The sequence below is a fragment of the Notolepis coatsorum genome (assembly GCF_963971535.1).
Source record: "Notolepis coatsorum genome assembly, chromosome: 12".
NCBI classification, from domain to species: Eukaryota; Metazoa; Chordata; class Actinopteri; order Aulopiformes; family Paralepididae; genus Notolepis; species Notolepis coatsorum.
In genome coordinates, this window is record NC_140176.1 from 27,062,861 (window position 1) to 27,081,756 (window position 18,896).

The 18,896-nt window shown below is 43.0% G+C and overlaps 1 protein-coding gene across 2 annotated transcripts in view; it reads left to right on the forward strand.

The window, feature by feature from the left end:
* The first annotated feature begins 784 nt into the window (after positions 1–784).
* Positions 785–18,896, forward strand: part of galnt11 (UDP-N-acetyl-alpha-D-galactosamine:polypeptide N-acetylgalactosaminyltransferase 11 (GalNAc-T11)) — a 42,652-nt gene continuing 24,540 nt past the window's right edge. Inside the window, exons 1-6 of one of the 2 annotated variants that reach the window (XM_084326626.1) lie at positions 785–909; positions 6,904–7,187; positions 15,905–16,028; positions 16,201–16,367; positions 17,988–18,113; positions 18,486–18,735. In XM_084326626.1, coding sequence (XP_084182752.1) covers positions 6,938–7,187; positions 15,905–16,028; positions 16,201–16,367; positions 17,988–18,113; positions 18,486–18,735 — 917 coding nt within the window. In that variant the 5' untranslated portion in view covers positions 785–909; positions 6,904–6,937. Of the gene's footprint in view, positions 1,069–6,903; positions 7,188–15,904; positions 16,029–16,200; positions 16,368–17,987; positions 18,114–18,485; positions 18,736–18,896 lie in introns of both variants that reach the window. The other variant, XM_084326625.1, reaches the window with a different exon arrangement.

Sequence of the window (18,896 nt, forward strand, 5' to 3'; positions counted from 1 at the left end):
TGTACTGAACTTGGTAGATCTGCTTTTGGCTTTTTTGCCCCTACATCATGGAATACCCTGCAGGAAACACTGAAACTAGATACTCTAGTGTCTATGGGTCGGTTTAGAACCTTAATGACCAATCAGGTCACCACAATATGTAATTGTTTTTAAATTATTACCTCTGTTTTAATTTTGAGCTATTTTATTCTTTTTAAAAGATTTTTTATTATTTTTTTTAATGTATTTTAAAATGTGCTCTCAATTATTCTGATTGTCTGATGTCTGATGTCTGTATGTAACATCTCGACGGCACTGTAAATGAGTTTAATTACTCAGTGTATTATCGAGTATAAATAAAGATTGAATGAATGAATGAATATGTCCTGATGAATTGAAAATGGGGGACCCTGATGTAAACAAGACGAAAGCCTTTCTCTGGTCTGCATCCCCTTAACAATTGTGTGTATTGAGCTGTACTGTATTGTACCCATTCTGCAATCTGTTAATAAAGTTTTCAATCAATCAATCAATCAATCAATCAATCAATCAATCAATCAATCAATGACATTTATGGCATAGGGACATACATGACATACAGGTATTTACAGGTATCTACTATTTATTATGTTACTATCCTCATACTACTATGCACCCAGAGTGTATTTGGCGAATTAAGTCTGCTTGCATGAATTTAAAAACATTTAATAATTGTATTTATTGGGGGGGGGGGGGGGGGGGGGGGTATTTTTCAGACCGGAAGTCTTGTATCTTATTTCAGCTGGCTGTGCTCGTAAACATTGGTCTCGTGTGTTTACAGCGACTGAGGGACATTTCCACTTGGACTTCCATTTCTCTTGTGTTGTTTTCCACAAGTCTTTCTGTGGAGAGTAATACGGATTTATTTATTTTGACAATTAAAGTCTCAAGGTACCGAGCCCTTCTTCATGAATCCTATATAATTTAACCGCATCACTGGACAGAGAAGAGAGAGAGAAAGGGACACAGTGACACACACTCAGTTATTTAGTCCGGTCTGTGGTCACAACTTCAAGTGACCAACCCGCAGATGCTTCGACTTAATAATCAGTACGTTTTTCCTATTTGGTTAAAAGGTTCCCTGTTAACTTCACGTCGGTGATACATAGTGTGGTGTTACTGCATGTTCCCAGACCTGCTATGGGAAGTAAACACTCAACATTAACCACATATGCATTTGTGTGTATTTCATTCTAGCGAGCTAACGTTCCATGATCTGACTTGACTAGTGAGTGTTGGTTAAACCTGCTGTTGTTGTGGCTGATTATCTGAGCTAGCTAGGCTCACGTTAGCTCCAGCTAAGCCTTTAATGTAAAAAGATAATGTTAGCATGTGTTGTTCAATGTATATAGAGCTAACGTTCGTTGGTGGTAGGAAATCTGTTCGTGTTGCTGATGATGTTGTTGTCTAGTAGACTGATGGTTGCTGTAATCATTGATTTTTGTTTCGGTGGAAGGCCATAGTGGTGACCGCTTTCTGACATTACAGTGTGTTGCATTGACCTGGCTGTTATCCGCAGTGTGCCGTGGGGCAGAGAGAACGCACAAATACGGTGGTCAATACTACAGAGTCAGACATTACATGGGAATGATTTATCTGAAGAACAGCTGTCAAAGCAATAATGATGCTACACAGGGAATGGAACCCCTAACCGTGGCAGTGTTAGTGCCTTGCTCTACCCATTGAGCTACACAGGGAAGGGAACCCCTAACCGTGGCAGTGTTAGTGCCTTGCTCTACCCATTGAGCTACACAGGGAAGGGAACCCCTAACCCTGCACATTATGTTAATTGTTCACTTTAGTTGAGCTTTAGCTGAGGACAACTCTAGAAAATTCACTCTTTCCAATACACATAATAATGTATGTTTAGTTTAGATATATATTATGTATAGTGGAGATGTATGTATATAGTAGAGATATATTATGTATAGTTGAAATATATTATGTATAGTTGAAATATATTATGCATACCGGTATTAGATGTATAGATGTGTGTAGACGTATAGTGTGTATAGTTGTCTAATCTAGTGACTAGTGTATAGTCTAGTATCCATTTGTACCATTGTTTAGGGAAAGCCCTGATTATGTATAGTAGAGATATATTAGACTATGTAGTAGACATGTTATGTATAGTAGAGATATATGTTACATTAACATATAATTAGATACATTATATTAGTAGAGATATATATTTATAGTAGATATATATATTATGTATAGTAGATATAGTACTACTAGAGATTATGTATAGTGTGTAGACATTTAGTGTGTATAGACTAGTGTGTGTATAGTCTAGTGTCTAGTCTAGTTACTAGTGTGTATAGTCTAGTGACTAGTGTGTACCTTGTTACTATACCTCAGGGACATCAATCATTGATGACTTTTAGGAGGTCATATGACACAGAGCCGTTGCTGCTCTTACTGAATACCTGACTGAGGTAACAATACATTGTCTGTTTTGTTGGTCTAGTTACTAGTAGGCTAGTAGATTATTAGACTATAGTTAGGTCCCAGATCGACATGGCCGTAAGATGTAGCATTGTGTTGTTGTCATGTGTCAAGAGACGGGTTCCTGTCTCTGCAGTGCTGACTTCTCTTTGTCATCCATTAAAGAGGAAATTATCTGCTATATCGTATTCCCATCAGCACGGAGCGCTCGCCATGTTTTTAGAGCTCAGAATATTAGAAGTTAGTTATTTGAACTCTTAAGCTGTGAAGCTCTGGTGGTGGTTGCTGCTGTTGCTAGGCAACTAAGCATAGTGCTCTTTTGCTTAAAGTTGAAGTATTTGGAACTTGTAGTAGGGCTGGGCGATTATCAAGTTGAAATTCCAATAGAAATGTTGGCTTCCCACGATCATGAAAACAAGATAATCGAGATAAAACCTATTGTACAGCATGCCGTGTTGCTCTCATTGTGGCTTGTGTTGTAAATTCAGCGCACCCTTTCTACACAGGCACAGCGTGTCTCCAGTTATTTTGAAATGTCTTTGGTAACTTGTGACCAGAAGGGCAGTCGTTGTTGAGAAGGAAGGTAAAACAAATCGTCGTCATCCTATGATGTTCTCTAATAATCAATGAGTAATCATGTTTAATAATCGTGATTTCAGGGCGGTTAGGTGGCCGAGCGGAGATTGCGTTCGTCACCAGCCCCGGAGCTGTGAGCTCGATTCGCCTGTTCGAATCCAGCTCACAGCTCCGGGGTTGTCACCAGCTTGGCTGGCCGTCTGCACTGATACAATTGGCTGTATCAGAGGGTGGGAGAAGCTGGGTCCGGGTCGTTGTAAACAGCGACTCCTACAGTTCGGTCGGGGCGCCTGCTAAGCGCGGATTGGACGTGAGGGGGATAGTGTGGTCCTCCCACACGCTACGCCCTCTCAATGAGAATCCGCGCTGCCAGGTGAAAAGAAGCGGTGATTGGCTGGACGTGTGTCGGAGGAAGCACGTGGTAGCCTCCACTCTCCCAGATGATCTGACTGTGGGGGGTAAGTGCGCAGCGATCAGGAAGGGACTGGGAATTGGCATACGACTAACATTGGGATGGGAGAAAATCGGAGGAAAATGGAGGGGGAAAAATACCAATAAAAAAAAATAAAAAAATAATCGTGATTTCAATATCTTTTATATATATATCTTTTATTGGTGAAACATAGGTGGTACGGAGAAGCGAAGGTTGGATCACCATAAAATAGACAAAAAGAAAGTTTAAAAAATAACCAAGATAAATAACTAAGATACAATGGGTCGGAGTTTACATCAGAGTATCTGAGGTGCTCACCTCAGCCAAGGAGTATTTCTTTAGGATCAGTCTGGGTTAAGGGATGTGAGTGTTTATGAATGTGATTAGCGGTTGCCATCTAATCTATCGTAAAAATGGGCAATTGAGCCTCTTGGAGAGTACTTTACCTTTTACGATGATAGAAATTACATCAAGTCCTTGAGCCAGGAGGTGGTGGAAGGTGGGCTTGGGCTTTTCCAGGAGGATACGTCTCTACGGGCTATGAGTGAGGCAAAGGCTACAACGTCTAGTTCCTTCCTGGAGAATTAATTTCAATATCCATTAAAATAATCGTGATTGTGAATTTTGCCATAATGGAGCAGCTCTAATTTGTAGCTCTTGACCTCTGAACACTAAAGTCATGATTCTCTGTCGATGATGATAATGTCTAAAACCATCGTAATATTATATAAAACTAAAGATATCTTAAATCAGAACTCGGTACAGTGTTTCCCCTATATGCATTCAGCAGCGGGCAGCGGCGCTGCCCCACTGCTGAATTAGGACTGCCGCTATGAACTAGACTATTAAAAAAAAATAAAATAAAAATATATATATATATGTATATTATATTATTTATAATTAAAATTTTTTTTTTGTCATTTCATTTCGGCTGTGGGGGGTGCTTAATGTAAAAGACTGACCTGAGGAAAAGGCTGCAGGGAGAAAGCACTGCAGTCTAGTCGATTTTGTGGCATGGGGCAAATGTTTTTCAGGGGAAACACTGCAGTATATACTCATCAATTTCATTTGATGCACATATTAAATCAGTTTTGTCAGACCTCACCTTTCCACCTGAGGAACATCTCGAGGCTATGACCCTCTCTGACTAAACCTGACGCAGAGAACCTGGTTCATGCCTTCGTCACCTCCCGTATCGACTACTGTAACCCTCTGCTTGCTGGTCTCCCAGACGTTCATGCCTTCGTCACCTCCCGTGTCGACTACTGTAACCCTCTGCTTGCCGGTCTCCCAGACGTTCATGCCTTCGTCACCTCCCGTATCGACTACTGTAACCCTCTGCTTGCCGGTCTCCCAGACGTTCATGCCTTCGTCACCTCCCGTATCGACTACTGTAACCCTCTGCTTGCTGGTCTCCCAGACGTTCATGCCTTCGTCACCTCCCGTATCGACTACTGTAACCCTCTGCTTGCCGGTCTCCCAGACGTTCATGCCTTTGTCACCTCCCGTATCGACTACTGTAACCCTCTGCTTGCCGGTCTCCCAGACGTTAATGCCTTCGTCACCTCCCGTATCGACTACTGTAACCCTCTGCTTGCCGGTCTCCCAGACGTTCATGCCTTCGTCACCTCCTGTGTCGACTACTGTAACCCTCTGCTTGCCGGTCTCCCAGACGTTCATGCCTTCGTCACCTCCCGTGTCGACTACTGTAACCCTCTGCTTGCCGGTCTCCCAGACGTTCATGCCTTCGTCACCTCCCGTATCGACTACTGTAACCCTCTGCTTGCCGGTCTCCCAGACGTTCATGCCTTCGTCACCTCCTGTATCGACTACTGTAACCCTCTGCTTGCAGGTCTCCCAGACGTTCATGCCTTCGTCACCTCCCGTGTCGACTACTGTAACCCTCTGCTTGCAGGTCTCCCAGACGTTCATGCCTTCGTCACCTCCCGTATCGACTACTGTAACCCTCTGCTTGCAGGTCTCCCAGACATTCATGCCTTCGTCACCTGTTTCCAATTCTCCCCTCCCCTGTCTTGAACGTTTCTCGCATATTCCAAGTCGGTTCTAGGGAGGATAGAAGCCTTGCATCACGTGTCCCCTCCGGTACACGAGGAGGCAGCCTGTCACATATTTTCCCCTGCTGCCAGCGCGGACTCTCATTGGCTAGGTGTAACGCGTGGGAGGCTCCGCCATTTCCTGTCTCTGCTGTGCAGGCGTCCCCCAACCGACCTGTAGGAGTCGCTGTCCACAACATCCAGATTACCATCCATCGACTTCCACCCGCTGACTCTGCCAATTGAGCCAGTATGACGGCCGGCCCAAGCCGGAGGCAACGCCGACAGCCGGATTCTAACCCGGTGTCTCTAGCGCTGGTGACGAGCGCAATGTCTGCTGCGCCACCCAGCCGCTCCAGTGTATCACTTTCAAGACACTCCTGTTGGTATTTAATAGGCCATAAATGGCACCGGTCCGACGTACCTTCAGGAGCTTCTCACCCACCAAACCTCCCGGACAAAGCTGAACTAGGGCTGAACGTGCCTTTTCAGTACTGGGCTCCCAGAAACAAGGCCTCAGACTCAATTACTGTTTTTAAATCAAGACTGAAGACACCTCTCTTCCACAGTGCTTTTCTGGGCTATTCAACTGTTTTAATTGATCTGCTTTTTAATGTTTTATTATGATGTATATTTTCATTTATTATGCTATGTTAAAAGCACCTTGAGACAAAATCTTATTTTAAAGTGTTCTTTATAAACAAATTTTTGTATAATATACCTAGTAGTGAAAGGTTTGCCAGCCTATTAGATTATGGTATGCAAGAGTAGGTATAATAATATTATGTAAGAGTAAGTATAATGTAATATGTAAGAGTAGGTCTATATGAATTGAAAATGGGGGACCCTGATGGAAACAAGACAAACGTCTTTCTCAGGTCTGCATCCCCTTAACAATTGTATGTATTGAGCCGTACTGTATTGTACCCATTCTGCAATCTGTTAAATAAAGTTTTCATTCATTCATTCATTCATTCATTCATTCATTCATTCATTCATTCATTCATTCATTCAGGTATAATAAGCTAAAGCTATTTGAATATCTTATGTAAGAGTAGGTATAATGTAATATATAAGAGTAGGTATAAAATGTTATGTAAGCGTAGGTATAATATATCAACATGTTTTGTTTTCCTTTTTGATTTAATTCCTTTATTTATTTCTATGCATTCATTTAGGACATTTTGTGAAACTATACTACTTATTATTTTAACCCTCTCTCTCTCTCGGTCTCCCTCTGTTTCTCTCTGTCTATCTCTGTCTCTCTTTCTCTGTGTAACTCTTTCTCCCTGTCTCTTTGTTTCTCTCTCTCTCTCTCTCTGTGACTTTCTCTGTCTCTCTGTGTGTGTCTCTCTCTCCCCCTCTCCATGTTAGGTATATACTATAGGAGGATGTGTGCTGTGCCAGCATGGCCAGTGTGACGCTGAGGTATTTCTGTTATGGCTGCCTCTTCACCTCCGCCACCTGGTCCCTCCTTCTCTTCCTCTATTTCAACCTGGGGGTCGACCTCGGCCGCGCCCGTACACCCCTACAGCCCCGCAACAATGGACCGCTCCGCCAGGGTCAGCACCGACCAATCACCAAGGGCCCTACTGGCCAGAAGGCGGGACAAGGGGCAGTGGGAGACAATAAGGGAGTGGAGTTGTCACCAGAGATGGGTGAGTTATAGTGCCTTCAATTTAGTGATGAGTGACAGTGATGAGGTGCTAGTTAGTCAGGACCAATCGGACCCAAGGCAGCAGATTCAGGACCAATCGGATCCTATGTGTACGACTACATCTGTACCTCTCTAAATGTGTATACTAATACTACTATATCAGTACTGCCCTACAAGGGCAAACTATAGTAACTGAAGTTAAGGGTTTTTGCCTTTTTGTAGGGCAGAATAGGTGAAAGGTCACTGATATGTCACAACTCGTAAACTCTGGTATCATAAAGCTAGGCTGAGTTCACCAGGCCGGCAATCAGGAATTGGTCGGCCATTCAAGTGCAGCATTGTTTTGGTAAACTCATACGTTTCTGGGTGCATGCTGAACTGGATACGATGCTGCTTGGTGTTCTGTCCTCTCAGCTGTTTTTACATTGGTTGAGCAGAGATGTCTTGTGATTTTTTTAGGTCAAAGTTGAGCACATGTGAGCTTTGACCAAGTGAATGAGGCGAAGCAACAGAGGTTGACTGGTGCTGATGCCACAAGGTCCTCTGGTTTTTAATGGTGGTGAATGAGACAACACTAATTGATGCTGCAGTCACATTTACCTCCAGGTGTATATGTGAAGCACATACACATAATATTTTAAATGAGCCAAGACAGTGAACTGTAGAAATTCAGATGAGTCAAATTGTATAAAAAGAACATAGTTTTATTTCTGTGGCCACAGAAAATTATCCTCAGTTTACAATCGGAGACAAGTCTAACATGAGCGTCTGACCAGAGAAGTGAGAAAGAGCTCTGGTCAGACTTACAATAAATACCAGCTGGGAATGACGAATGAAAACAAAGATGAGAAAACAAAAGATGGGTTTAGGGGTTTTGTCGTGTCTCACACAAGACTGATAAGAAGACTTAACAAGATGTGATTCTTCTTGGACGTGTCATCTAAGTCAAGCTGCCCTGGGCCTTGGCCTTTGTTTTAAGAACACTGTTAACACTATCAGTGCAGCCTTGTTTTCCTTTTTACCCCCTTGAATGCCATCATCCACTTAAATGTTAGCGTTAAAAATGCATAATCTATGTTTTAAATTATGGCTGTGTCTAATCTGCCCGTTGCTTATCAATGACTTGTTTGCAGTCAACATTGTAGAAACAGATTGTTTTTTAATCGGTTCATATCCTTTTTATAGCATTTCGAAAAGCTATCGTTCTCTCAAAAATTTCCGGAAAATTGAAAGATTCCCCCATAAACAGCATTTATTGGGATATTCTCGAATACACTAGACACGTTGTCATTTGACGGCCTATTTATGAATCGTTTTCAAATAAACGCTAGATTATCGATAGTATATGTGTACTTATGCACGCTATAGAAGCGGGCTGAAAAATCTATTCTCATTTCCTCAACATCACACACACACACACACATAAACACACACGGCACATGCTGATATCTCAGTGAATACAGCTCTGATTATCCTAAAACTGGTAACATAGACTCCTTACCTTAGATCAGATGTTCTCCAAAAAGATTATTCCAATTCCTGATCGGCATTCCAAATATCGATCGCGTTTATTGATTGATTATTATCCCAACAGTCTACGGTTTCTCTGGAGCCGGAGCTCTAGAGAGAACCACCGTTTCCAGCCACCATCTTGCTTTCCCTGTTCTGCGTGCTTCGTCTCAATCCACTCCATTCAGAGCTCCACCGGTTCGGGTACCCGTAGCATAGGAACTATCGTTACCGCAGACATTGTGACACTGATATTAAAGTATTAAAGGAGAGCTGTGTTAAATAATATGTATGTTTACTATTAACATTAAACTGATGCTTGTTCAACTTGTATCCCTGTCCCCGCGCAGTTAATGGAGTGTCCGCCATTTTGAGTAACTGTACTGTTACATTAATATTCTTTAGTAGTGGTTTAATCTAAACAATCTAAATACAGTCAGGGTTGTGTAGCCCCTTAGCTACAATACTGGTTAAAATTACTTACTCGTGAGTAGTACGTTCGTTGATAAAGAGAAATAAAGTCCACAGCCGCTCCAGTGTAAAACAAAGATATCCAAATGGTCTCTTCCACAGCGAAGTCTTTCTTTACAGAAGTGGTCCTAAATCGGGCGGTTAGGTGGCCGAGCGGAGATTGCGTTCGTCACCAGCCCCGGAGCTGAGCTGGATTTGCCTGTTCGAATCCAGCTCACAGCTCCGGGGTTGTCACCAGCTTGGCTGGCCGTCTGCACTGATACAATTGGCTGTATCAGAGGGTGGGAGAAGCTGGCGGGGTGGGTCCGGGTCGTTGTAAACAGCGACTCCTACAGTTCGGTCGGGGCGCCTGCTAAGCGCGGATTGGACGTGAGGGGGATAGTGTGGTCCTCCCACACGCTACGCCCTCTCAATGAGAATCCGCGCTGCCAGGTGAAAAGAAGCGGTGATTGGCTGGACGTGTGTCGGAGGAAGCACGTGGTAGCCTCCACTCTCCCAGATGATCTGACTGTGGGGGGTAAGTGCGCAGCGACCAGGAAGGGACTGGGAATTGGCATACGACTAACATTGGGATGGGAGAAAATCGGAGGAAAATGGAGGGGGAAAAAGACCAATAAAAAAAAATAAAAATAAGTGGTCCTAAATCTATTTACCTAAATATTCACATCACTACTACAAGGTAAGAAAACTGTATTTTCCCAGTCTCCAAAATCACAGCCGACTCGACACATGAAAATTCCTCCACACTGGAAAGCCGAAAATCGATGTTGTTTAGTCTATCTGTTTAGTACCGCTCAGCACGGTTTCAAGATGCACACTGACCTGGTTGAGAGAATTGCTGAATATATAGATACACAAATGTTCTAGAACATAGGTGTCAAACTCACGGCCCGCGGGCCAAATGCGGCCCGCCAAGTCATTTGATGTCGCCCCCCAAGAGCTCTAGTTAAAAAAAAGATTTTTTTTTTTTTTTTTTTACATTAATCTTGGGTTAAAAAATAGCGGTGTTAAAATAATTGTGGGTTAATGCGTTAATAAAGCTTTGACAGCCTTAGTTATTACACATTCTTACACATACATGTGTGTTGAACATCTGAGGTATTGATGAAGTAACAAAGGAAAAAAGCCAAAAGCACTTACTCCTCAGACATTCTTTGACAATTTTACAGCCCAAAATACAAAAAAGATCCAGGCGGAATAGGTAACAAAGGGTTGAAGAAATATTGTCTGAACTGTCAGATGCAAGCTGGCTGTGTGACATAACCGAGCATCTCGCTCAATTGAATAAGAAGCTGTAGGGACGCAAACAAGTCCCACCCAAAACTTGACCAATATAGTTGTGAACTGAGACAACCCTTATTTTGTTATTTTTGAGTACAGTTACAGTTGTGTGTTCATGCAGACACATAATAGCAATTTCATTACGAATTGAAAATGGGGGACCCTGATGTAAACAAGTCGAAAGTCTTTCTCTGGTCTGCATCCCCTTAACAATTGTGTGTATTGAGCTGTACTGTACTGTACCCATTCTGCAATCAGTTTAATTAACAATCTTCCATTAGTTGGATGTATGGCCTCTGCAAGGTTGTGTGCAGCCATTTGTTTTTGTAACATCTGCTACATCTGTCCCACGTGTTCTTTGCAGCTCACAGGTGTTAGTTCTGCCCCTCTTGACTGTGACAAAAAGGTTTTGAACAAACTTAATGTCATAGCTTGTATTTGATGATATTCTTCTTTGTTATTTACTTGAATGGTTTGATCATTGATTGATGGAGTAATATGGGGTTCTGATAAACTAAAATTATTTGTTAAAATAACATAAGCTAACATATATTTTTACATAAATGCATATGCAATATGTATAACTTGAATAAGTAATAAATACAGAAACAACATGTTTAACAATATGTAAATGAGTAGCTACATTTATTTTACATTACATTAACATTTATACGGTCTTTGGCCCTTTGAGGGCAACCATAATGCTGATGTGGCCCTCTGTGAAAATGAGTTTGACACCCCTGTTCTAGAAGGTTCGGTCATGACATCACCACATCTAGAATGTCAATGTTCTAGAATGTTCGGCTATGACATCACCACAAATGTTCTCGAATGTTCGATGTTCTAGAATGTTCGGCTATGACATCATGACAAATGTTCTAGAATGTTTGACCATGACATCATACTGTGACATCACAAATGTTCTAGAATGGTCTATTATGACAATTATATAATACAATAACCTAAATATATCTTTGGCTCCTACAAGTACTGAATTCTGCCATCCGGACACATGCAATTTGAAATATGATTATAGAATATAGAATATCAGGCATAAAATGGTAATGCGATTAATTAGATTAATTAATTACAAATCCTGTAATTAGATTAATTTTTTTTAATCGCCTGACAGCACTAGTTTCAATATAAATAAGATGGCAAAGTTTGTTAACTGAAATAATACAAAATGTTTTGCCTTCATGGCAAATACATTTTATTTTTTATTATTTGGTCACATTTGTGGTGGCCTATTTTGTTTTCAACCAAATGTTGATGACATAAATGTTTATGCTCATAAAAGTATCACAACAAAGATTGTCAATCACAAATGTAATATAGGTTAAAGAAAAAATATCTCCAACAAAAAAAAAAGTCCATCTGTCATCACCTTCAGCTCCTCAAAGCACGCCTGGATGATCAGCTGCCTTTGAATGAATGTTTTTTGTTATTACCCTAATGGGAGTATTTTTTTAATTACAATTCCATTATGATTTTATGTCCTTTATGTATTTAACAATATAATTAGACATTATAGATGTCTCTTGCAATGTGGTCTCTTGTCTTCCTTGTATTCTTTTTCATATCCACTAGATCGGTAGGATTAAAGGCAAAGCACTGATATTCATGATCTAGTCATCTTGAAAAGTCTGAATCTGGATCAGGGTGATCCTATCCTGGAGTTGTCTGATCCTGGATCACAAACAATTTGATTTCAAAATCTGATCAGATCAGATGGGGATTAAAAGTTTTGAACTCCTGGGCCCTGGAGAGTGGTTTTATTATCTGGTATCACCTCGAGAATGGTTTTATTTTCTGGTATCACCAAGAGTGGTTTTATTATCCGGTATCACCCAGAGAGTGGTTTTATTATCTGGTATCTCATGGAGAGTACTTTCAGGTAATTTGGAAAACGGAAAAGATAATTCATGCAGAATGTAGATGAGGTGTCTGCAATGCGAACATTCAGATTCAGATTACTTTATTCACCATATTGTATATACAAATGGAATGTGATTCGACATTACAGTGCATGATTTTTTTCACAAATAAGAATAACATAATAATAATAAATAAATAGTTATAAAAGTGCAAAACAGGACAGAACAATGATACAACGATAAGACAATGAAGTGCAGTGGTTGGGGACATGTATACAGTGCAGCACAAAGTTCAAGTCCAAAAGTCCAGCCCTAGCAGCTCGCCATAGAGGGGGGGGAGGAGCAGGGGGACACCTGACTCGTTTACCAGGCGAGCTGCTGAGGGGAAGAAACTGAGTCTATGGCGGGACCTAAGTGTCATGGAAGGAGAATGAGTAGATAGCCTATATATGAGTGGATAGCCTTATAGCCTATACTGTTTGGGTGGAGAGCCTATATATGAGGGGATGGCCTATATACTGTATGAATGGATAGCCTATATATGAGGGGATGGCCTATATATGAGTGGATATCCTATATACTGTATGAGTGGATAGCCTATATACAATGAGTGGATAGCCTATATATAATAATAATAATAATGAATTGCATTTTATAGCGCTTTTCTAGACACTCACTCCTTCACCACCACTGGTAGCACCCAACCTTGGGATACGCAGGCTCAATGGCTGACATACACTGGCACCAGGCGCGTTATTTTTTTCCGTAGCCGCATTTCTGGCAAGACGCTCTCTGATTGGCCGACGCCTGTTTCTACACTGGTTAAGCTTAGGCACTCTTTCGAAGTTGGTTAAGGTTAGAGTTTGTCTTAGAGCGTGACGGCAAGTTCTTTCGACGGTTAAGCTTAGGCACTCTTTCGAAGTTGGTTAAGGTTAGAGTTTGTCTTAGAGCATGGCGATAGAACGGCAGGTAGTTTGCAGGCTGTTCGACGCGGAAATGGGCAAAGACACAGCTCGTCACGCGATTGGGCAAACATGTCGGTGGCCAATCAGAGAGCGTCTGCCAGAAATGCGGCTACGGAAAATTTTACGCGCACCAGGCACACATTACAATGGCTGAATGGCTCAGGGGACAGGGATTGAGATCAGTCAATTAAGGGGAAGGGATGATTAGGTGGCCTTGATGTCAGATACCTGATTGGGAATTTGGCCAGGAACGTCGGGCAACCCCCTACTCTTTTTGCGATAGGCGTCCTGGGTTCTTTAACGACCGAATTCAGTCAGGACCTCGTTTTAGCGTCTCATCCTAAGGATGGCACTCGCAGCTGTACGGTGTCCCTATCACTGTAACGGGGGCATTGTTACTGACTAGTCCTGCTGGACAACAACACCACTTTCCATCAGCAGCCTTGACCGGGGCTTGAACCGGTGATCTTCCGATCATGAGTCCGGAGCTCTACTCATGTAGCCACGCTGCCATATGAGTGGACAGCCTATATACTGCATGAGTGGATAGCCTATATACTGTATGAGTGGATTGGATACCCTATATGAGTGGATACCCTATATAAGTGTATAGCCTATATATGAGTGGATAGCCTATATGAGCGGATCTATACTATATACTGTATGAGTGGATAGCCTATAAGCGGATATACTATATACTGTATGAGTGGATAGCCTATATATGAGAGGGAATCAATCAAGACGAGCAGCGCATAGCATTATAATGAAAATCATAACTGGGTGACACCCCTCCATTTTCACTGTTGGGAAGCATTTGAAAAGTTGTGTAGTCTCTCCAAATTAAAGGGATTTCGCAGTATACAGTAATATTGTGAATTGTAATGGAAACGACTGCATGCGCTCTTATTATATGATAGAATTTGTCTTTAGTGATTTAGGCGGAGGGAGGCCCAAGTGTTTATTTGCATACGGAGTGGGGAAACAAGATCCGATCACAAGTGGTCACTTGAGAGACTCAAGATTAAAGATTAATATACACTGCGTAAAAACCTGTTTCTGCACTGTACAGAACACCGTTGGTTGCTTATTTCACTCTGCACGGAATACCATTGACCCTTATTTCATTTCAAACTTTTATTTTATATACGGTATATATATCATATTTTAAATGATTATCTTCCTACACAGGAGGTAGGCCTTGTGCACCATTTGCTCTACCTAGACGCCAACCCTTGCATAAACCAAGAGCAGTATTTCCATTATGTCTGAACACACCTGCCCCGGATAATTATAGGCCGTGTGTTACAACTCCAGGTCAATGCCCACACCCAATTACCAGTGCATTATTATCCTGAGTGCATGTCCGAAAAAGGGCTTTAGTCTTTGTGTCGCTAGGGGAGGCGGTCTTGCTCTGCATGGTGAAGTTAGACTCTGGTCTAGGAAAGGTTTTAGTGATTGAATGGAAAAATAAAATGGCACTTGAGCTGAAAGGAAACTGCCAATCAAGCGTGATCTGACCATGCCTTCACAAAGGCAAGTGTGGTGGCTGCCCCGGAGGTATCATTCTCTTGGTGTCAGATGGCTGCTTGTTACAAGTTATTAGGTCAATAGGAGAATTGGCTTAGAGGGGACCCCGTAATGAGTGCCTCGAGACACAGACTACATCGATATTTATACAGGACGGGAAAGGGGTGGGGCCATGTGATTAGGGGGGAAGGAGGATGTGATATTGGGGGCGGGGTTGGGTGCTTCAAGGGGAGGGGCTGAATCGGAAGGGGGTAGGAGGTTGAGACGCACAGGAAGGGGCCGGAAGGGGGATTGTTTAGGTGTTGGAGCGTGATATTTTTTTTTTTTTTTCGTAGCCGCAGTTTGCAGAGACGCTCTCTGATTGGCCACTGACGTTTCTGGACATTTGCGCCCAATCGCGTGACGCCTGTGTCTTTGCCCATTTCCGCCTCGAACAGCATGCAAACTACCTAACGCCTAGTTTATCACTGGTTAAGCTTAGGCGACTCTTTCGAAGTTGGTTAAGGTTAGAGTTTGGAATCAGAGCTGGTGTTCTATCGCCCTGCTCTAAGACAAACTCTAACCTTAACCAACTTCGAAAGAGTGCCTAAGCTTAACCAGTGAAAGAAACGGGCGTCAAACGATTGGCCGCACACATGTCACACGACCAGAAACGTCAGTGGCCAATCGGAGAGCGTCTCCGCAAACTGCGGCTACGAAAAAAAATCATGCGGTGTTGGCGGTGAGAGACAAAGGGTGGTGACTGATGGATCAGGGTACAAAGGGATTGATCAAGGGAGACGGGATGTGGGTATCGGAGACTATAGTGGGTGTGGGGGGGATGATGCATGGGAGGGGGACATACAATTTCCACTACAAAAGCCTTACATATGCCTTCAGTAGTGGGAAGGTATTCTTTAAACTCCTGTAACTAGTTTAATTTCTTCACTGTTGCTCAGTGCTGTCTGGGGCCCATGTAGATGTCCTGGTATGTTGATAAACTTTTTCTTATTCAGATTTTTTCTTATTGTTGTGGTTGTGGTGTGATCAGGGGTTTTGGGGTTTGACTGTGAATACAGTGTAATCTCTACTAATGTCTCCGTCTCTAGGTATGATCTTTAATGAGGCGGACCAGGAGGTGAGAGATATGGGATACCATAAACACGCCTTTAACGTTCTCATATCCAACAGACTGGGTTCTCACAGAGACCTGCCAGACACCCGCGACAGACAGTAAGTACACACACACTTTCACTCTCTCTGCCCCCCCCCCACTCTCTCTTTACCTCTTTCTCTCTCCTCACTCCAATCTGTTTATCTGCTCCATCTCCTCTCTCACTGTGTTTCTGTGTGTGTGTGTGTGTGTCTCTCTCTCTCCCCCCCCCCCCCCCCCCTCTCCCTCCAGGTGTAAAGACAGGGTCTATCCTCTGGCCCTGCCTTCTGCCAGCGTAGTGATCTGTTTCTTCAACGAGGCGTTCTCCGCCCTGCTGAGGACTGTTCACAGTGTGTTGGACCGAACACCGGCCTTCCTACTACATGAGATCATACTGGTGGATGACTATAGTGAACTAGGTAAGGATGCAGGAAAGGAAAGGAAGGGAGGGAAGGAAGGAAGGAAGGAGGGAAGGAAGAAATGATGGATCTAGGTACGAATAGAGTAGAGAGGGAAGGATGTAAGGAAGGAAGGAAGGGAGGAGAGAATTAATAATAAAACATTCAATAAAATATTCAAAATAAGCTTTATTGACATAACAGGTGGGGAACCTCTATGTTGCCAAAACAGTAGGTAATATTGTAAATGTTACATTATAATGAGGTTTTATTTAGGGATGGGGGCCGATCACATGATTTTCAGAAGATCGGGATCGGAAAAAAGCTAGAGTAAAAAATAAATAAATGTTTATTTTATTCAACAAACATGACCATGTTCACGTCTTAAAACTCATACTGAGGCCTTAGTTTTTAAATGACATATCATCATTCATTTATTTATTGTCGCACAGAGCAGAAACATTTGCCAAAACAAACGCATTTCCTTTGATTTACACAGTCGCACGACGTATGCCGAAAATAGCAGACCTCACAACGTGTCGCTCCCGCAACACCGGCAGGTCCACCTGATGACTCGGAGCAGCTAGACAAAATGTCAGAAGTTTGGAAGCATTTTGGCGGATGTTCCGCGTGGAGGAAAGAACAGAGCTGCGTTCAACACGACCAATTTATTACGTCACTTTATGTGACTAGAGCGAGCAAAGGAATGGGGGACTCGGCGGCTGGTGCTTTGCCAAACAGCTGTATTGATTGCAATGCCTCGCTTGAATGAAGAACGTTCACCTGGATAACGACAACATTCGCTTTGTGGGGCGGTCAGGTGGCGTAGCGGAGATTGTGCTCGTCACCAATGCAAGAGGCTGCGGTCTCGACTCCCGGAGAGTCAGCATTGCCTTGGCTCGGGCTGATCGCTATACTAACTCGTTTGGCTGAGTTAGGGGGAGGGGAGCCGTGGGTGGGTCCTGGGCGTTGTGGACAGCGACCCCTACAGTTCGGTCGGGGCGCCTGCTCAGCGAAGGTAGGATCTGGTGAGAGGTAGTGCAGCCTTCCACACGTTACACTCTCCCAGTGAGAATCTGCGCGGCCAGGCTGGCTGCCGGCTGGCTGCACATGCGTTGGAGGAAAGCATGTGACAGTCTCCGGCCTCTCGGACCAACAGTAGGGGAAAGTGCGCAACAACCAGGAAGGGGGTTGGGAATTGGCATAACGACTAACAGTGGGATGGGAGAAAAAATCGGAAAAAGGAGGGGGGAAAAGATTTAAAAAAAAAAAAAACATTCGCTTTGTGAGGATTATTGTTGGCGTTTCAGACAAATGGAGCAAATCATTACGTAAGTCGTACACAGTGAATGTATACTAATGTGCAAACAGATTGAAACTTTGAATATTTCTCATATGAAGCACATTCTCAGGGTGAATGTAATGTGAGCCGCCGCGCTCGACTGGGGCTATTGAGGCAACAGAGGGGCTTGTCTCGCTTCGCCAGTTTCAAAAATGCGTTAAATTGGTTACTAATGTGAAAGATCCGATTGGGAAAGATCGCTATCGGCAGATACTCAAAATCACATGATCGGGATCGGATCGGGAGGAAAAAAATACGATCGGGACATATTATAATATCTTTCTTTCTCTCTCTGCCAGAGGACCTGAAGGAGGACTTGGACAGTTACATGAGGGAGAATCTTCAGGGTAAAGTCAAACTGGTCCGTAACAAGAAGAGAGAAGGTCTGATCCGAGGGAGGATGATAGGAGCTTCACATGCTACTGGTATGTCTAATACTAGACCCCTACACAGTACACACTAGTACCCTAAACCCTAACCATGGTGGGAGCTTTCATTGCTTTTTATACTCGTTTACAAGCTGAATGAGTTTCTTGAAAGAATGATAATGATCTCTAGAGATCTAGATTAGTTAGTAGGGATGTCCCATTCGGAGCCGATCATGGCATATTTTAACTGATTGGGTTTATTATAGCCGATACCAATCAAATTCAGGTTAATGAAATAAATGAAAAGCATTAAGGAATCGGCCCTTGAATCATCCCTATTAATCATTAAATCATATGACTATTATTCAGTTAAGAATTTATATAATGTCATTCAAGTGTGTGTGTGTGTGTGTGTGTGTGTGTGTGAAGGAGAGGTTTTGGTGTTTTTAGACAGTCACTGTGAGGTGAACCAGGCGTGGTTACAGCCATTACTGGCTCCCATCCAGAGAGAGAGCCGCACGGTGGTCTGTCCCGTCATCGACATCATCAGCGCCGACACGCTGGCCTACTCCCCCTCCCCCATCGTACGAGGAGGCTTCAACTGGGGGCTCCACTTCAAATGGGACCCGGTCCCACCGTCTGAGCTCAGCGGACCTGAGGGAGCCACTGGACCTATCAGGTGTCCCTCTGTCTAGTTTATTTAGCACATTATTTAAAAACAGTGCTAGGAGGGAACGAAGCCCAAAGTACAAAGTTCCACTCCCGTTCCATCAAGGTCCATAATCAAATATGAACGAAATACATATAAACATGGTCAAGAAAAGAAACACAAAACAAGAT